Here is a 16,539-nt window from a genome sequence, read left to right as displayed (position 1 = left end):
AACACCCAGTCGTCAGTGTTGTGTTTTGTCATCGACACCACAGGCAGTATGAGTGATGACATCACTGAGGCTAAGCGAGTCCTTCTCCATCATGGACAGTAAGAGAGGAACCCAGCAGGAACCTTCATCATACATCCTGGTCCCCTTCAACGACCCAGGTGGGTGTTAGCCTGGTCCCACATCTGTTAGTGCTGTCCCACTCCAACATTATTGTCAAACCACATGCCAAGTGCCTGCCCTGAAACTGGGAGCAGAATGACTGTTTTAACACAAACTTATTTTATTTTTACTTGTGTGGAATAACAATTAATTTTCACGTTCGATCAAGTCTTACACAATTAGCTATTTGTGGTGTGTGTGTGTGTGTGTGTGTGTGTTTGCAGGTTTTGGGCCTCTGATCATCACAATAAACACAGACATTTTCAAACAGAGCATCAACACCCTGACAGCATCAGGAGTAGGAGACGTACCAGAGCTGTGCCTGTTGGGACTACAGGTGTGTGTGTGTGTGTGTGTGTGTGTGTGTGTGTGTGTGCGCGCGCGTGTTTGTGTGTTTGTTTGTGTGTGTGTGTGTGTGTGTGTGCGTGTGTATGTACAGGTGATGTCATGAAAAGTTATTTTCACAGTGCCAATATTAAGGGTGTATTTGAACGGCTGCATTTGAAATGTGGTTGCCTGTTTTTGCAACTCTGCCAGAGCTGGTTAGTTAGCCAGTGGACTGAAAATTTTATTTCCCATAGAGTTCCAGTACTTGATCCCAGTGTGGTCTGACTCTCTGGTGTGTATGTTGTAATTCCCAGATGGCCCTCATGGCGGCGCCACCCTCCTCTGAGATCTTTGTGTTCAACGATGCTCCTGCTAAAGACACTGCACTAAAGAGCACATGCACATACAAACCAGTGGAGGCTTGTGGGAGGAGCAATAGGAGGACAGGCTTGTTGTAATGGCTGGAATGGAATTAATGGAACGGTATCAAACACATCAAATATATTGAAACCACGTTTCACTCCGTTCCATGAATTCCATTCCAGCCATTACAATGAACCAATCCTCCTATAGCTCATCCCACCAGCCTCCACTGACTGTAACCACCCTCATAGAGATCACCAAGTCTGTGGTTACCAGGGCTTTCACTACTGTTTATATTTCTCTCTTTCATCTCTCTCTCTTTCTTTCTCTTTCTATCTCTCTCTTTCTCTTTCTCTATTTGTCTCTTTCTATCTCTCTCTCTCTTTCACTGTTTGTCTCTCTCTTTCTCTCTTTCTCTCTCTCTCTCTCTCTCCTTCTGACACTCTTCTCTCTCTCTCTCTCTCTCTCTCTCTCTCTCTCTCTCTCTCTCTCTCTCTCTCTCGCTCTTCTATCTCTCTCTCTTTCACTCTCATCTCTCTCTCTCTCTGACACTCTCCTCTCTCTCTATTCTGTCATCAACTTGTCACTACCTTTCCTCTCCTCTCTCTACCTCTACTCTCCTCTCTCTACCTCTCCTCTCCTCTCTCTACCTCTCCTCTCTCTACCTCTCCTCTCCTCTCTCTACCTCTCCTCCCTCCCCTCTCCTCTCCTTTCCTCATGTTGACTGATAACCTACGCTCCAGACGTCGTTGTCGTAGGCTTTCCCCTGTCAGGGCGGAGCCTCCAACCGGATGGCCAAATCAGACGCTCAGCTCTCGAGGTCCAGGCCTCTGGAGGTCAACCAATCAATCAATGTTATTCATAAAGCAGTTGTCACAAAGTGCTTAACATCTTCTTATAGAATAATTAGAACATACTGTGCTCCCTTCCTCCAGGTCAGGCCATTGAGGTCACCAAGGAGGATCTGCCCTGGGCCACCAGCATCATGGAGGACTTCTCCGCTGCAGCACAGGAATGGTACTGTCTTAACTTACATAGGCTATAGACCAATGTCCTCCAGCTCAGTGTTTAGCCAGTCACTCTTATTCACTGGAAAAGCAATAGAACTGTACACCCTAACAATGACCTCAACGTTGTTGATAACATATCTAATGTATTGTCTATTAACCCCTCCTCCTCCTCTTCCTCTTCCTCCTCCTCCTCCTCCTCCTCCTCTCTCCTCCTCCTTCTCCTCCAGGTGACTGTGTTGTTAACACCCTGCGCCAGGGCAACGGGACCCTCTTCTTCTACTGCGGTGGGCCTCAGGGCAGAGAATGTGACCCGGGTGTCCTACACCGCCACCTGCTATTCAAAGAAGGTAGAGCTGGTGGTAGTGGACAAGGCAGGCAACGTGGGTGTGTGTCTGGGCTCAGTGAAGGACTCTGTGGGGGTGCTTGTGAGCTCTACAGCAAAGGGCCCTGTTTCCCAAAAGCATGTTAAGGCTAAGTCCATCGTTACAACCATAGGATCTTATTGTTGTAAGTTTAATTTAGCCTTAATATGCTTTCGTGAAACTGGGCCCAGGTCTCTGTCACCAATACTACAGCTGTACCTGTAGTTAGTACTACATCCACCCAGGTCTCTGTCACCAACACTACAGCTGTACCTGTAGTTAGTACTACATCCACCCAGGTCTCTGTCACCAACACTACAGCTGTACCTGTAGTTAGTACTACATCCACCCAGTCCTCTGTCACCAACACTACATCTGTACCTGTAGTTAGTACTACATCCACCTAGGTCTCTGTCATCAACACTACATCTGTACCTGTAGTTAGTACTACATCCACCCAGGTCTCCGTCACCTACACTACAGCTGTACCTGTAGTTAGTACTATATCCACCCAGGTCTCTGTCACCAACACTACATCTGTACCTGTAGTTAGTGCTATGTCCACCCAGGTCTCTGTCACCAACACTACATCTGTACCTGTAGTTAGTACTACATCCACCCAGGTCTCTGTCACCAACACTACAGCTGTACCTGTAGTTAGTACTACGTCCACCCAGGTCTCTGTCACCAACACTACAGCTGTACCTGTAGTTAGTACTACGTCCACCCAGGTCTCTGTCACCAACACTACAGCTGTACCTGTAGTTAGTACTACGTCCACCCAGGTCTCTGTCACCAACACTACATCTGTACCTGTAGTTAGTACTACATCCACCCAGGTCTCTGTCACCAACACTACATCTGTACCTGTAGTTAGTACTACATCCACCCAGGTCTCCGTCACCAACACTCCATCTGTACCTGTAGTTAGTACTACATCCACCCAGGTCTCCGTCACCAATACTACAGCTGTACCTGTAGTTAGTACTACATCCACCCAGTCCTCTGTCACCAACACTACAGCTCTACCTGTAGTTAGTACTACATCCACCCAGGTCTCTGTCACCAACACTACAGCTGTACCAGTAGTTAGTACTACATCCACCCAGGTCTCTGTCACCAACACTACATCTGTACCTGTAGTTAGTACTACATCCACCCAGGTCTCCGTCACCAACACTCCATCTGTACCTGTAGTTAGTACTACATCCACCCAGGTCTCCGTCACCAATACTACAGCTGTACCTGTAGTTAGTACTACATCCACCCAGTCCTCTGTCACCAACACTACAGCTCTACCTGTAGTTAGTACTACATCCACCCAGGTCTCTGTCACCAACACTACAGCTGTACCAGTAGTTAGTACTACATCCACCCAGGTCTCTGTCACCAACACTACATCTGTACCTGTAGTTAGTAATACGTCCACCCAGGTCTCTGTCACCAATACTACAGCTGTACCTGTAGTTAGTACTACATCCACCCAGGTCTCTGTCACCAACACTACATCTGTACCTGTAGTTAGTAATACATCCACCCAGGTCTCTGTCACCAACACTACAGCTGTACCTGTAGTTAGTACTACATCCACCCAGGTCTCCGTCACCAACACTACATCTGTACCTGTAGTTAGTACTACATCCACCCAGGTCTCTGTCACCAACACTACATCTGTACCTGTAGTTAGTACTACATCCACCCAGGTCTTCCTCACCAACACTACATCTGTACCTGTAGTTAGTACTACATCCACCCAGGTCTCCGTCACCAATACTACAGCTGTACCTGTAGTTAGTACTACATCCACCCAGTCCTCTGTCACTAACACTACAGCTCTACCTGTAGTTAGTACTACATCCACCCAGGTATCTGTCCCCAACACTACAGCTGTACCTGTAGTTAGTACTACATCCACCCAGGTCTCTGTCACCAACACTACAGCTGTACCTGTAGTTAGTACTACATCCACCCAGGTCTCTGTCACCAACACTACAGCTGTACCTGTAGTTAGTACTACATCCACCCAGGTCTCTGTCACCAACACTACAGCTGTACCTGTAGTTAGTACTACATCCACTCAGGCCTCTGGCACCAACACCACAGCTGTACCTGTAGTTAGTGCTGCATCCACCCAGGTCTCTGTCACCAACACTACAGCTGTACCTTTAGTTAGTACTACATCCACCCAGGTCTCTGTGTCACCAACACCACAGCTGCACCTGTAGTTAGTACTACATCCACCCAGGTCTCTGTCACCAACACTACAGCTGTACCTGTAGTTAGTACTACGTCCACCCAGGTCTCTGTCACCAACACTACAGCTGTACCTGTAGTTAGTACTACATCCACCCAGGTATCTGTCACCAACACTACATCTGTACCTGTAGTTAGTACTATGTCCACCCAGGTCTCTGTCACCAATACTACAGCTGTACCTGTAGTTAGTACTACATCCACCCAGGTCTCTGTCACCAACACTACATCTGTACCTGTAGTTAGTAATACATCCACCCAGGTCTCTGTCACCAACACTACAGCTGTACCTGTAGTTAGTACTACATCCACCCAGGTCTCCGTCACCAACACTACATCTGTACCTGTAGTTAGTACTACATCCACCCAGGTCTCCGTCACCAACACTACATCTGTACCTGTAGTTAGTACTACATCCACCCAGGTCTTCCTCACCAACACTACATCTGTACCTGTAGTTAGTACTACATCCACCCAGGTCTCCGTCACCAACAATACATCTGTACCTGTAGTTAGTACTACATCCACCCAGGTCTCTGTCACCAACACTACATCTGTACCTGTAGTTAGTACTCTGTCCACCCAGGTCTCTGTCACCAATACTACAGCTATACCTGTAGTTAGTACTACATCCACCCAGGTCTCTGTCACCAACACTACATCTGTACCTGTAGTTAGTACTACATCCACCCAGGTCTCTGTCACCAACACTACATCTGTACCTGTAGTTAGTAATACATCCACCCAGGTCTCTGTCACCAACACTACAGCTGTACCTGTAGTTAGTACTACATCCACCCAGGTCTCCGTCACCAACACTACATCTGTACCTGTAGTTAGTACTACATCCACCCAGGTCTCCGTCACCAACACTACATCTGTACCTGTAGTTAGTACTACATCCACCCAGGTCTTCCTCACCAACACTACATCTGTACCTGTAGTTAGTACTACATCCACCCAGGTCTCCGTCACCAACAATACATCTGTACCTGTAATTAGTACTACATCCACCCAGGTCTCCGTCACCAATACTACAGCTGTACCTGTAGTTAGTACTACATCCACCCAGTCCTCTGTCACTAACACTACAGCTCTACCTGTAGTTAGTACTACATCCACCCAGGTATCTGTCACCAACACTACAGCTCTACCTGTAGTTAGTACTACATCCACCCAGGTCTCTGTCACCAACACTACAGCTGTACCTGTAGTTAGTACTACATCCACCCAGGTCTCTGTCACCAACACTACAGCTGTACCAGTAGTTAGTACTACATCCACACATGTCTCTCTCACCAACACTACAGCTGTACCTGTAGTTAGTACTACATCCACTCAGGCCTCTGGCACCAACACCACAGCTGTACCTGTAGTTAGTGCTACATCCACCCAGGTCTCTGTCACCAACACTACATCTGTACCTTTAGTTAGTACTACATCCACCCAGGTCTCTGTGTCACCAACACCACAGCTGCACCTGTAGTTAGTACTACATCCACCCAGGTCTCTGTCACCAACACTACAGCTGTACCTGTAGTTAGTACTACGTCCACCCAGGTCTCTGTCACCAACACTACAGCTGTACCTGTAGTTAGTACTACATCCACCCAGGTATCTGTCACCAACACTACATCTGTACCTGTAGTTAGTACTACGTCCACCCAGGTCTCTGTCACCAATACTACAGCTGTACCTGTAGTTAGTACTACATCCACCCAGGTCTCTGTCACCAACACTACATCTGTACCTGTAGTTAGTACTACATCCACCCAGGTCTCTGTCACCAACACTACATCTGTACCTGTAGTTAGTAATACATCCACCCAGGTCTCTGTCACCAACACTACAGCTGTACCTGTAGTTAGTACTACATCCACCCAGGTCTCCGTCACCAACACTACATCTGTACCTGTAGTTAGTACTACATCCACCCAGGTCTCCGTCACCAACACTACATCTGTACCTGTAGTTAGTACTACATCCACCCAGGTCTTCCTCACCAACACTACATCTGTACCTGTAGTTAGTACTACATCCACCCAGGTCTCCGTCACCAACAATACATCTGTACCTGTAGTTAGTACTACATCCACCCAGGTCTCCGTCACCAATACTACAGCTGTACCTGTAGTTAGTACTACATCCACCCAGTCCTCTGTCACTAACACTACAGCTCTACCTGTAGTTAGTACTACATCCACCCAGGTATCTGTCACCAACACTACAGCTGTACCTGTAGTTAGTACTACATCCACCCAGGTCTCTGTCACCAACACTACAGCTGTACCTGTAGTTAGTACTACATCCACCCAGGTCTCTGTCACCAACACTACAGCTGTACCTGTAGTTAGTACTACATCCACTCAGGCCTCTGGCACCAACACCACAGCTGTACCTGTAGTTAGTGCTACATCCACCCAGGTCTCTGTCACCAACACTACAGCTGTACCTTTAGTTAGTACTACATCCACCCAGGTCTCTGTGTCACCAACACCACAGCTGCACCTGTAGTTAGTACTACATCCACCCAGGTCTCTGTCACCAACACTACAGCTGTACCTGTAGTTAGTACTACGTCCACCCAGGTCTCTGTCACCAACACTACAGCTGTACCTGTAGTTAGTACTACATCCACCCAGGTATCTGTCACCAACACTACAGCTGTACCTGTAGCTAGTATTACGTCCACCCAGGTCTCTGTCACCAACACTACAGCTGTACCTGTAGTTAGTACTACGTCCACCCAGGTCTCTGTCACCAACACTACAGCTGTACCTGTAGTTAGTACTACGTCCACCCAGGTCTCTGTCACCAACACTACAGCTGTACCTGTAGTTAGTACTACATCCACCCAGGTCTCTGTCACCAACACTACATCTGTACCTGTAGTTAGTACTACATCCACCCAGGTCTCTGGCACCAACACCACAGCTGTACCTGTAGTTAGTACTACATCCACCCAGGTCTCTGTCACCAACACTACAGCTGTACCTGTAGTTAGTACTACATCCACTCAGGCCTCTGGCACCAACACCACAGCTGTACCTGTAGTTAGTGCTACATCCACCCAGGTCTCTGTCACCAACACTACAGCTGTACCTTTAGTTAGTACTACATCCACCCAGGTCTCTGTGTCACCAACACCACAGCTGCACCTGTAGTTAGTACTACATCCACCCAGGTCTCTGTCACCAACACTACAGCTGTACCTGTAGTTAGTACTACGTCCACCCAGGTCTCTGTCACCAACACTACAGCTGTACCTGTAGTTAGTACTACATCCACCCAGGTATCTGTCACCAACACTACAGCTGTACCTGTAGCTAGTATTACGTCCACCCAGGTCTCTGTCACCAACACTACAGCTGTACCTGTAGTTAGTACTACGTCCACCCAGGTCTCTGTCACCAACACTACAGCTGTACCTGTAGTTAGTACTACGTCCACCCAGGTCTCTGTCACCAACACTACAGCTGTACCTGTAGTTAGTACTACATCCACCCAGGTCTCTGTCACCAACACTATATCTGTACCTGTAGTTAGTACTACATCCACCCAGGTCTCTGGCACCAACACCACAGCTGTACCTGTAGTTAGTACTACATCCACTCAGGCCTCTGGCACCAACACCACAGCTGTACCTGTAGTTAGTGCTACATCCACCCAGGTCTCTGTCACCAACACTACAGCTGTACCTTTAGTTAGTACTACATCCACCCAGGTCTCTGTCACCAACACTACAGCTGTACCTGTAGTTAGTACTACGTCCACCCAGGTCTCTGTCACCAACACTACAGCTGTACCTGTAGTTAGTACTACATCCACCCAGGTATCTGTCACCAACACTACAGCTGTACCTATAGTTAGTATTACGTCCACCCAGGTCTCTGTCACCAACACTACAGCTGTACCTGTAGTTAGTACTACGTCCACCCAGGTCTCTGTCACCAACACTACATCTGTACCTGTAGTTAGTACTATGTCCACCCAGGTCTCTGTCACCAACACTACAGCTGTACCTGTAGTTAGTACTACGTCCACCCAGGTCTCTGTCACCAACACTACAGCTGTACCTGTAGTTAGTACTACGTCCACCCAGGTCTCTGTCACAAACACTAGATCTGTACCTGTAGTTATTACTACGTCCACCCAGGTCTCTGTCACCAACACCACAGCTGTACCCATAGTTAGTACTACGTCCACCCAGGTCTCTGTCACCAACACCACAGCTGTACCCATAGTTAGTACTACGTCCACCCAGGTCTCTGTCACCAACACTACAGCTGTACCTGTAGTTAGTACTACGTCCACCCAGGTCTCTGTCACCAACACTACATCTGTACCTGTAGTTAGTACTACGTCCACCCAGGTCTCTGTCAGCAACACTACATCTGTACCTTTAGTTAGTACTACATCCACCCAGGTCTCCGTCACCAACACTACAGCTGTAACTGTAGATAGTAATGTATGACCAACAGCCTGATAATGCAGGTCCTACTGGAAAGGAGGACTGTGCTGAGATACACAAAGATCAGAGTCCTCTGAAGGAATGACTTGTGCTGTGACAGCAAACTCAGCTGGATTTGTGAAAAAGTGGTTTAATATCACCATGACAACACACTGTAACACATACAGTAGCCTACACTTCACACAACTTCCTCCCTTTCTCTCTCTTTCTCTCTCTCTCTCTCTCTCTCTCTCTCTCCTCTCTCTCTCTCTCTCTCTCTCTCTCTCTCTCTCTCTCTCTCTCTCTCTCTCTCTCTCTCACCCACACAAGGCAAACATAGTATATTAATAAAAGTCCTTCTTTCCTGTTTGTAGCTTCCTGTGCACCAGTAGTTATGTTTCACACATCATTAGATACAACATGAAGTCAGTACATTTGACTTTGTTCCCTCTCTGCATGAGGTGCATTTCATCTATTCAAATACATTCTTCTTACCTGCTTCAGATATTTACATGCTCCAATTTAGGCCTTGTGCAAACATACTAGACATATACTAGGGGCAACTTTCCCCTACACCCCCGGTCACAGAGTGACAGCCATTATGTGGCCTCCATTTGACGGCTGTATATGTGAATTAACAGGATCCCAATTTATTTTAGCAGATCCCAAATTGGGACCCTGTGAATTCATACATACATCACATAGCATGAGATAGAGTCATATCATGTAGTATATTTTCACTTCAGTTGAATCATATGTTTAAAACTGATGGGCACTGTGGGAAACAAACATGTTTAGATTAGAAACTAAGGCTGGTGGAAGTCACGTGGTCACGTGGTGGCCAGTGTTGTGTTAATTTGACAGTTTCCCCTTCACTGTGGTTGACAGTTTAGTAAATAGTGTCACTACAGTAAGTCACACAGACTCAGGACAGTGTAGGGAGAAGACAGGTACAGATGTACATTAGAGTTGAGGTTAGAAGTAGAAGTTACTGTATTTGACCACAAGTGTGTTAAGATGTCAGAGAGAGTCTATGAAAACTCAGATGGATTTCAAGACGACGAGCCTGATGCAATGAAGAACACAGACATTGATGGCCAATTATATGCCAACGTAAGAGCCTTCAAGCCCAGTCCAAGAGATGGAGTTGTTACTTCAGGTAAGATCAAACACACACACACACACACACACACACACACACACACACACACACACACACACACACACACAAACAAACAAACAAACACATGTACACACACACAAATAAATTACACACACAATACATTCAACAGGTGAGTTTACCCTGTAGTATTATAATTTTACAGTGTATTTGGAAAGTATTCAGACCCCTTGACTTTTTCCACATTTTGTTACGTTACAGCCTTATTCGAAAATTGATTTTTTTTTAAAAGAAAAAACAGAAATACCTTATTTACATAAGTATTCAGACGCTTTGCTATTAGACTCGAAATTGAGCTCAGGTACATCCTGTTTCCATTGATCATCCTTGAGATGTTTCTACAACTTGATTGGAGTCCATTGGTAAATTCTATTGATTGGACATGATTTGGAAAGGCACAAACATGTCTATATAAGGGTCCACAGTTGGCAGTGCATGTCAGAGCAAAAACCAAGCCATGAGGTCGAAGGAATTGTCCGTAGAGCTCCGAGACAGAATTGTCGAGGCACAAATCTGGGGAAGGGTACCAAAAAATGTCTGCAGTTTTACAGGTCCCCAAGAACACAGTGGCCTCCATCATTCTTAAATGGAAGAAGTTTGGAACCCTCAAGAGTCTTTCTAGAGCTGGCCGCCCGGCCAAACTTAGCAATCGGGAAGAAGGGCCTTGGTCAGGGAGGTGACCAAGAACCCGATGGTCACTCTGACAGAGCTCCAGAGTTCCTATGTGGAGATGGGATAATCTTACAGAAGGACAACCATCTCTGCAGCACTCCACCAATCAGGCCATTATGGTGGAGTGGCCAGACAGAAGCCACTCCTCAGTAAAAGGCACATAACAGCCGGCTTGGAGTTTGCCAAAAGGCACCTAAAGGACTCTCAGACCATGAGAAACAAGATTCTCTGGTCTGATGAAACCAAGATTCATCTCTTTAGCCTGAATGCCAAGCGTCACGTCCGGAGGGAACCTGGCACCATCCCTACGTTGAAGCATGGTGTTTTTTAGCGGCAGGGACTGGGAGACTAGTCAGGATCGAGGGAACGATGAACAGAGCGAAGAACAGAGAGATCCTTGAAAACCTGCTCCAGAGCGCTCAGGACCTCAGACTGGGGCGAATGTTCACCTTCCAACAGGACAACGACCCTAAGCACACAGCCAAGACAATGCACAAGTGGCTTCGGGACAAGTCTCTGAATATCCTTGAGGGGCCGAGCCAGAGCTCGGACTTGAACCCGATTTAACATCTTTGGAGAGACCTGAAAATAGCTGTGCAGTAACCGCTCCCAGCCACTGCCAAAGATGCTTCAACGAAGTACTCAGTATAGGGTCTGAATACTTATGTAAATAAGGTATTTCTGTTATTTTTACAGTTTTTTTATTTCCTACAATTTCTAAAAACCTGTTTTTGCTTTGTCATTATGGGGTATTGTGTGTAGATTGATGAGGAAAAAAACAACAATTTAATCAATTTCATAAAAAGGCTCTAATGTAACAAAATGTCGAAATAGTGAAGGGGTTTGAATACTTTCAGAGTGCACTGTATTTGTTCCAATCCTGGATGATACAGTAAAACACATTACCAAAGTTCTTACTTTAATAATTTGTGATTCAGTTCATGTTCAGTGGTGGAAGAGACCCTCTGGAGTTGCTGCAGTGTGTCTGGGGCTGCTGTGTGTTCTCCTACTGGCTGGGATCATAGGCCTGTCTGTCTACTGTAAGTTTAGTATGTTATCAAAGAGACTTCAGTAGCTTACTTAATCATACTTAATCATTAATGGTATGGTAGTTACATGTTTGATTAACTTGACCCTTTTACAGGTGGAGTCATTGGTCATCGCGACTCAAAAGAGAGAAACCAGCTACAGGCCAGTTATAACAACCTGACTGAAGAGAGAGACCAGCTACAAACCAGTTACAACACCCTGACTGAAGAGAGAGACCAGCTACAGACCAGTTACAACAACCTGACTGAAGAGAGAGACCAGCTACAGACTGAGAGAGAGATTCTTAACAGGAGGCTTACCAATCTCAGTGAGTACACCTACAGTAATACATTATTATTAATCCCACACACTTTAAAGTGTGTCTGTATTCTTTCATTAACTGTTTAGTTTGATAAGTTGAAGGAAATTCATGTTTTTGATGTTGTAGAACAAACCTGTTCTGAAGGCTGGCAGAAGTTTGAATCCAGTTGGTACTTCCTGTCTACTGAGACTAAAACCTGGAACGAGAGCAGAGAGGACTGTATGGAAAGAGGAGCAGACCTGGTGATCATAAACATGAATAGATGAGAGTGAGAGGAAGAGAGAGAGAGAGAGAGAGAAGAGAGAGAGAGAGAGAGAGAGAGAGAGAGAGAGAGAGAGAGAGAGAGAGAGAGAGAGAGAGAGAGAGATGAGTGTGCAGGGGGTAGATATAATCAAACGTATACAGTGAGGGAAAAAAGTATTTGATCCCTGCTGATTTTGTACGTTTGCCCACTGACAAAGACATTATCCGTCTATAATTTTAATGGTAGGTTCATTTGAACAGTGAGAGACAGAATAACAACAAAAAAATCCAGAAAAACGCATGTCAAAAATGTTATAAATTGATTTGCATTTTAATGAGGGAAATAAGTATTTGACCCCTCTGCAAAACATGACTTAGTACTTGTTGGCAAAACCCTTGTTGGCAATCACAGAGGTCAGACGTTTCTTGTAGTTGGCCACCAGGTTTGCACACATCTCAGGAGGGATTGTGTTCCACTCCTCTTTGCAGATCTTCTCCAATTCATTAAGTATTCGAGGCTGACGTTTGGCAACTTGAACCTTCAGCTCCCTCCACAGATTTTCTATGGGATTAAGGTCTGGAGACTGGCTAGGCCACTCCAGGACCTTAATGTGCTTCTTCTTGAGCCATTCCTTTGTTGCCTTGGCCGTGTGTTTTGGGTCATTGTCATGCTGGAATACCCATCATCCATGACCCATTTTCAATGCACTGGCTGAGGGAAAGAGGTTCTCACCCAAGATTTGACTGTACATGGCCCCGTCCATCGTCCCTTTGATGCGGTGAAGTTGTCCTGTCCCTTTAGCAGAAAAACACCCCCAAAGCATAATGTTTCCACCTCCATGTTTGACGGTGGGGATGGTGTTCTTGGGGTCATAGGCAGCATTCCTCCTCCTCCAAACACAGCGAGTTGAGTTGATGCCAAAGAGCTCCATTTTGGTCTCATCTGACCACAACACTTTCACCCAGTTCTCCTCTGAATCATTCAGATGTTCATTGGCAAACTTCAGATGGGCATGTATATGTGCTTTCTTGAGCAGGGGGACCTTGCGGGCGCTGCAGGATTTCAGTCCTTCACGGCGTAGTGTGTTACCAATTGTTTTCTTGGTGACTATGGTCCCAGCTGCCTTGAGATCATTGACAAGATCCTCCCGTGTAGTTCTGGGCTGATTCCTCACCGTTCTCATGATCATTGCAACTCCACGAGGTGAGATCTTGCATGGAGCCCCAGGCAGAGGGAGATTGACAGGTCTTTTGTGTTTCTTCCATTTGCGAATAATCGCACCGACTTTTGTCACCTTCTCACCAAGCTGCTTGGCGATGGTCTTGTAGCCCATTCCAGCCTTGTGTAGGTCTAGAATCTTGTCCCTGACATCCTTGGAGAGCTCTTTGGTCTTGGCCATGGTGGAGAGTTTGGAATCTGATTGATTGATTGCTTCTGTGGGCAGGTGTCTTTTATAAAGGTAACAAACTGAGATTAGGAGCACTCTCTTTAAGAGTGTGCTCCTAATCTCAGGTCATTACCTGTATAAAATACACCTGGGAGCCAGAAATCTTTCTTATTGAGAGGGGGTCAAATACTTATTTCCCTCATTAAAATGCAAATCAATTTTATAACAGTTTTGACAAGAGTTTTTCTGGATTTTGTTGTTGTTATTCTGTCTCTCACTGTTCAAATAAACCTACCATTAAAATTATAGACTGATCATTTCTTTGTCAGTGGACAAACGTACAAAATCAGCAGGGGATCAAATGCTTTTTTCCCTCACTGTAGGTATATATATATTATCTTTCTCAACCAACAGACATTTCTTATCAACCTCAAGAAGAGAGTCTGGATTGGTCTGACTGACTCTGCCAATGAGGGGACCTGGAAATGGGTGGACGGCACCCAACTGACCACAGGGTGAGAAATGATACCTAATCTGTCAATAAGGCTGCAATTTTCCGTTCATTCAACCTTTTGTCGATACAGGTTATTGTAATTGTTGATAGAGTCAACAAAGTTGAATTTAAGCTGAAACATTTCTGTATATTATTTAGGATTGTGATGTTCTAACTGTGAAGTCTGACTGTTTTTAACCCTGTAGGTACTGGTATTAACCATGATATCTGACTGTTTTTAACCCTGTAGGTACTGGTATTAACCATGATATCTGACTGTTTTTAACCCTATAGGTACTGGTATTAACCATGATATCTGACTGTTTTTAACCCTGTAGGTACTGGTATTAACCATGATATCTGACTGTTTTTAACCCTGTAGGTACTGGTATTAACCATGATATCTGACTGTTTTTACCCTTTAGGTACTGGTATTAACCATGATATCTGACTGTTTTTAACCCTTTAGGTACTGGTGTCAACAACAGCCTGATAATGGTGGTGGCCATGCAGAATATGGTGAGGAGGACTGTGCTCTCATAGAAAAAGGTCGGAGTCCTCATGAGGCATGGAATGACTTGTCATGTGGCAGCAAACTCAACTGGATTTGTGAGATAGTGGTTTAACATCACAATGACAACATACTGTAACACATACAGTAGCCTACACTGCACACAACTTCCTCTTTCTCTCTCTCTCTCTCTCTCTCTCTCTCTCTCTCTCTCTCTCACACACACACTCTCTCACTCTCTCTCTCTCTCTTCCCTCTCTCTCTCTCTCTCTCTTTCTCTCTCTCGCTGTCTCAAACCTACAAACACACTTATTGTTGTATTTGTTTGTAGTATCATATTAATAAAAGTCCTACTTATTTCCTGTTTGTAGCTTCCTGTGTACCAGTAGTTATGTTTCACACATCATCAGATACAACATGAAGTTAGTACATTTGACTTTTTGCACACTCTACTGAAGTGCATTTAATCAATTACAATTCAAATACATTCTTCTTACTTGCTACATATATTACATGCTCCCATTTAGGTCTGGTGCAAACATTCTCAACCCTACCAAACCACCATTACATACACTGTATATGAGTGTTGTAGATATATCAAAGGGTATCAAAGGATGTTTCTTAATCATTTTTGACAGTCAGTCTTTGTTGTCAAGTTACATATAAGCACAATATTAAATGCTCATATTTGACTGTTGTTCCCCTATATGGTTCCCAAAAGAGGGAAGTGAAGTGGTTCAACCAGCTGTCACTCAAAAACTCCTCAACCAATCAGGTTCATCAAGTGAGAGGAGAGCCCTGGTGGTTTCTGTTGTCATCTCATCCTCACTGGTTAAGCCTACCCACCCTCAATATCCACTTGGAGCAGTTTGTAGTGTCACATCTATTGTATGGACATTATAATGACCCATGTTTGTAGTCCTGGACCTCCTAAACATGTTGAGGTATATTTGGGAGTAAACAGAGGGTCCAAATCAGCAGAAAGGTGAAAGGAAGGAGGAGTTCTGGAAACTCCCTGAATTATCTTGGGGCTGTTACATATGATATTTAATATATGTTAACAGCTAGACTTTGTTCTCCACTTCCCCTCTATTATCTATATCTTCCTGGTATGATAGTGTCCTGTCCATCGTCACAAATAAAAAGTCCCAGACCGGTCTCTCTGGACAGCTCTCATACAGAGACAGTGGTAACCATAGAGACTACTGTAATGCTCATCTTACAGAGTGTGGCTTTAAAGCTGAAAAAACAATGGTCTATGTCTATGATTGAGGAGGATGTTTGTACCACAGTGTCTGACTGTCTGGTTCTCTGTGTTGTTTACCCTGTAGATACTGGTATGATGTACAGCCTGATAGTCAGGGCCCTTCTGGGGGAGGAGGACTGTGCTGAGATGAACACAAATAGACTGGATCCTCTGGAGGTGTGGAATGACTTGACATGTGAAGACTATAGTCACTAGATTGAGAAAAACGTTTTTAACATCGCCATGACAACATACTGTAACACATACAGCAGCCTACAGTGCAAATAACTTCCTCCTTCATTCTCTCTCTCTCTCTCTCTCTCTCTCTCTCTCTCTCTCTCTCTCTGTCTCTCTCCTCTCTCTCTCTCTCTCTCTCTCTCTCTCTCTCTCTCTCTCTCTCTCTCTCTCTCTCTCTCTCTCTCTCTCTCTCTCTCTCTCTCTCTCTCTCTCTCTCTCTCTCTCTCGTACACCCTGGACAACACTCTGTCATTCTTTGCTAACATCAAAGCAGTGACTCGCTCACACAGGAAG

General features: G+C 45.3%; 1 protein-coding gene across 1 annotated transcript in view; it reads left to right on the top strand.

The window, feature by feature from the left end:
• The window catches only part of LOC311110201 (uncharacterized protein), a gene marked incomplete at both ends in the record, with an annotated part of 397,005 nt that extends 380,781 nt beyond the window's left edge, over positions 1-16,224 (top strand). The window contains 2 exons of the mRNA XM_084188747.1: positions 14,721-14,860; positions 16,094-16,224. Coding sequence (XP_084044873.1) covers positions 14,721-14,860; positions 16,094-16,224 — 271 coding nt within the window. The remainder of the gene's footprint in view (positions 1-14,720; positions 14,861-16,093) is intronic.
• Positions 16,225-16,539: the final 315 nt, after the last annotated feature.

The sequence above is a fragment of the Coregonus lavaretus genome, assembly GCF_964263955.1.
Source record: "Coregonus lavaretus genome assembly, contig: SUPER_35_unloc_2, whole genome shotgun sequence".
Lineage (NCBI taxonomy): Eukaryota > Metazoa > Chordata > Actinopteri > Salmoniformes > Salmonidae > Coregonus > Coregonus lavaretus.
Note: the sequence above shows the minus strand (reverse complement) of the source record. Positions and strands in the feature narration are given on the sequence as shown.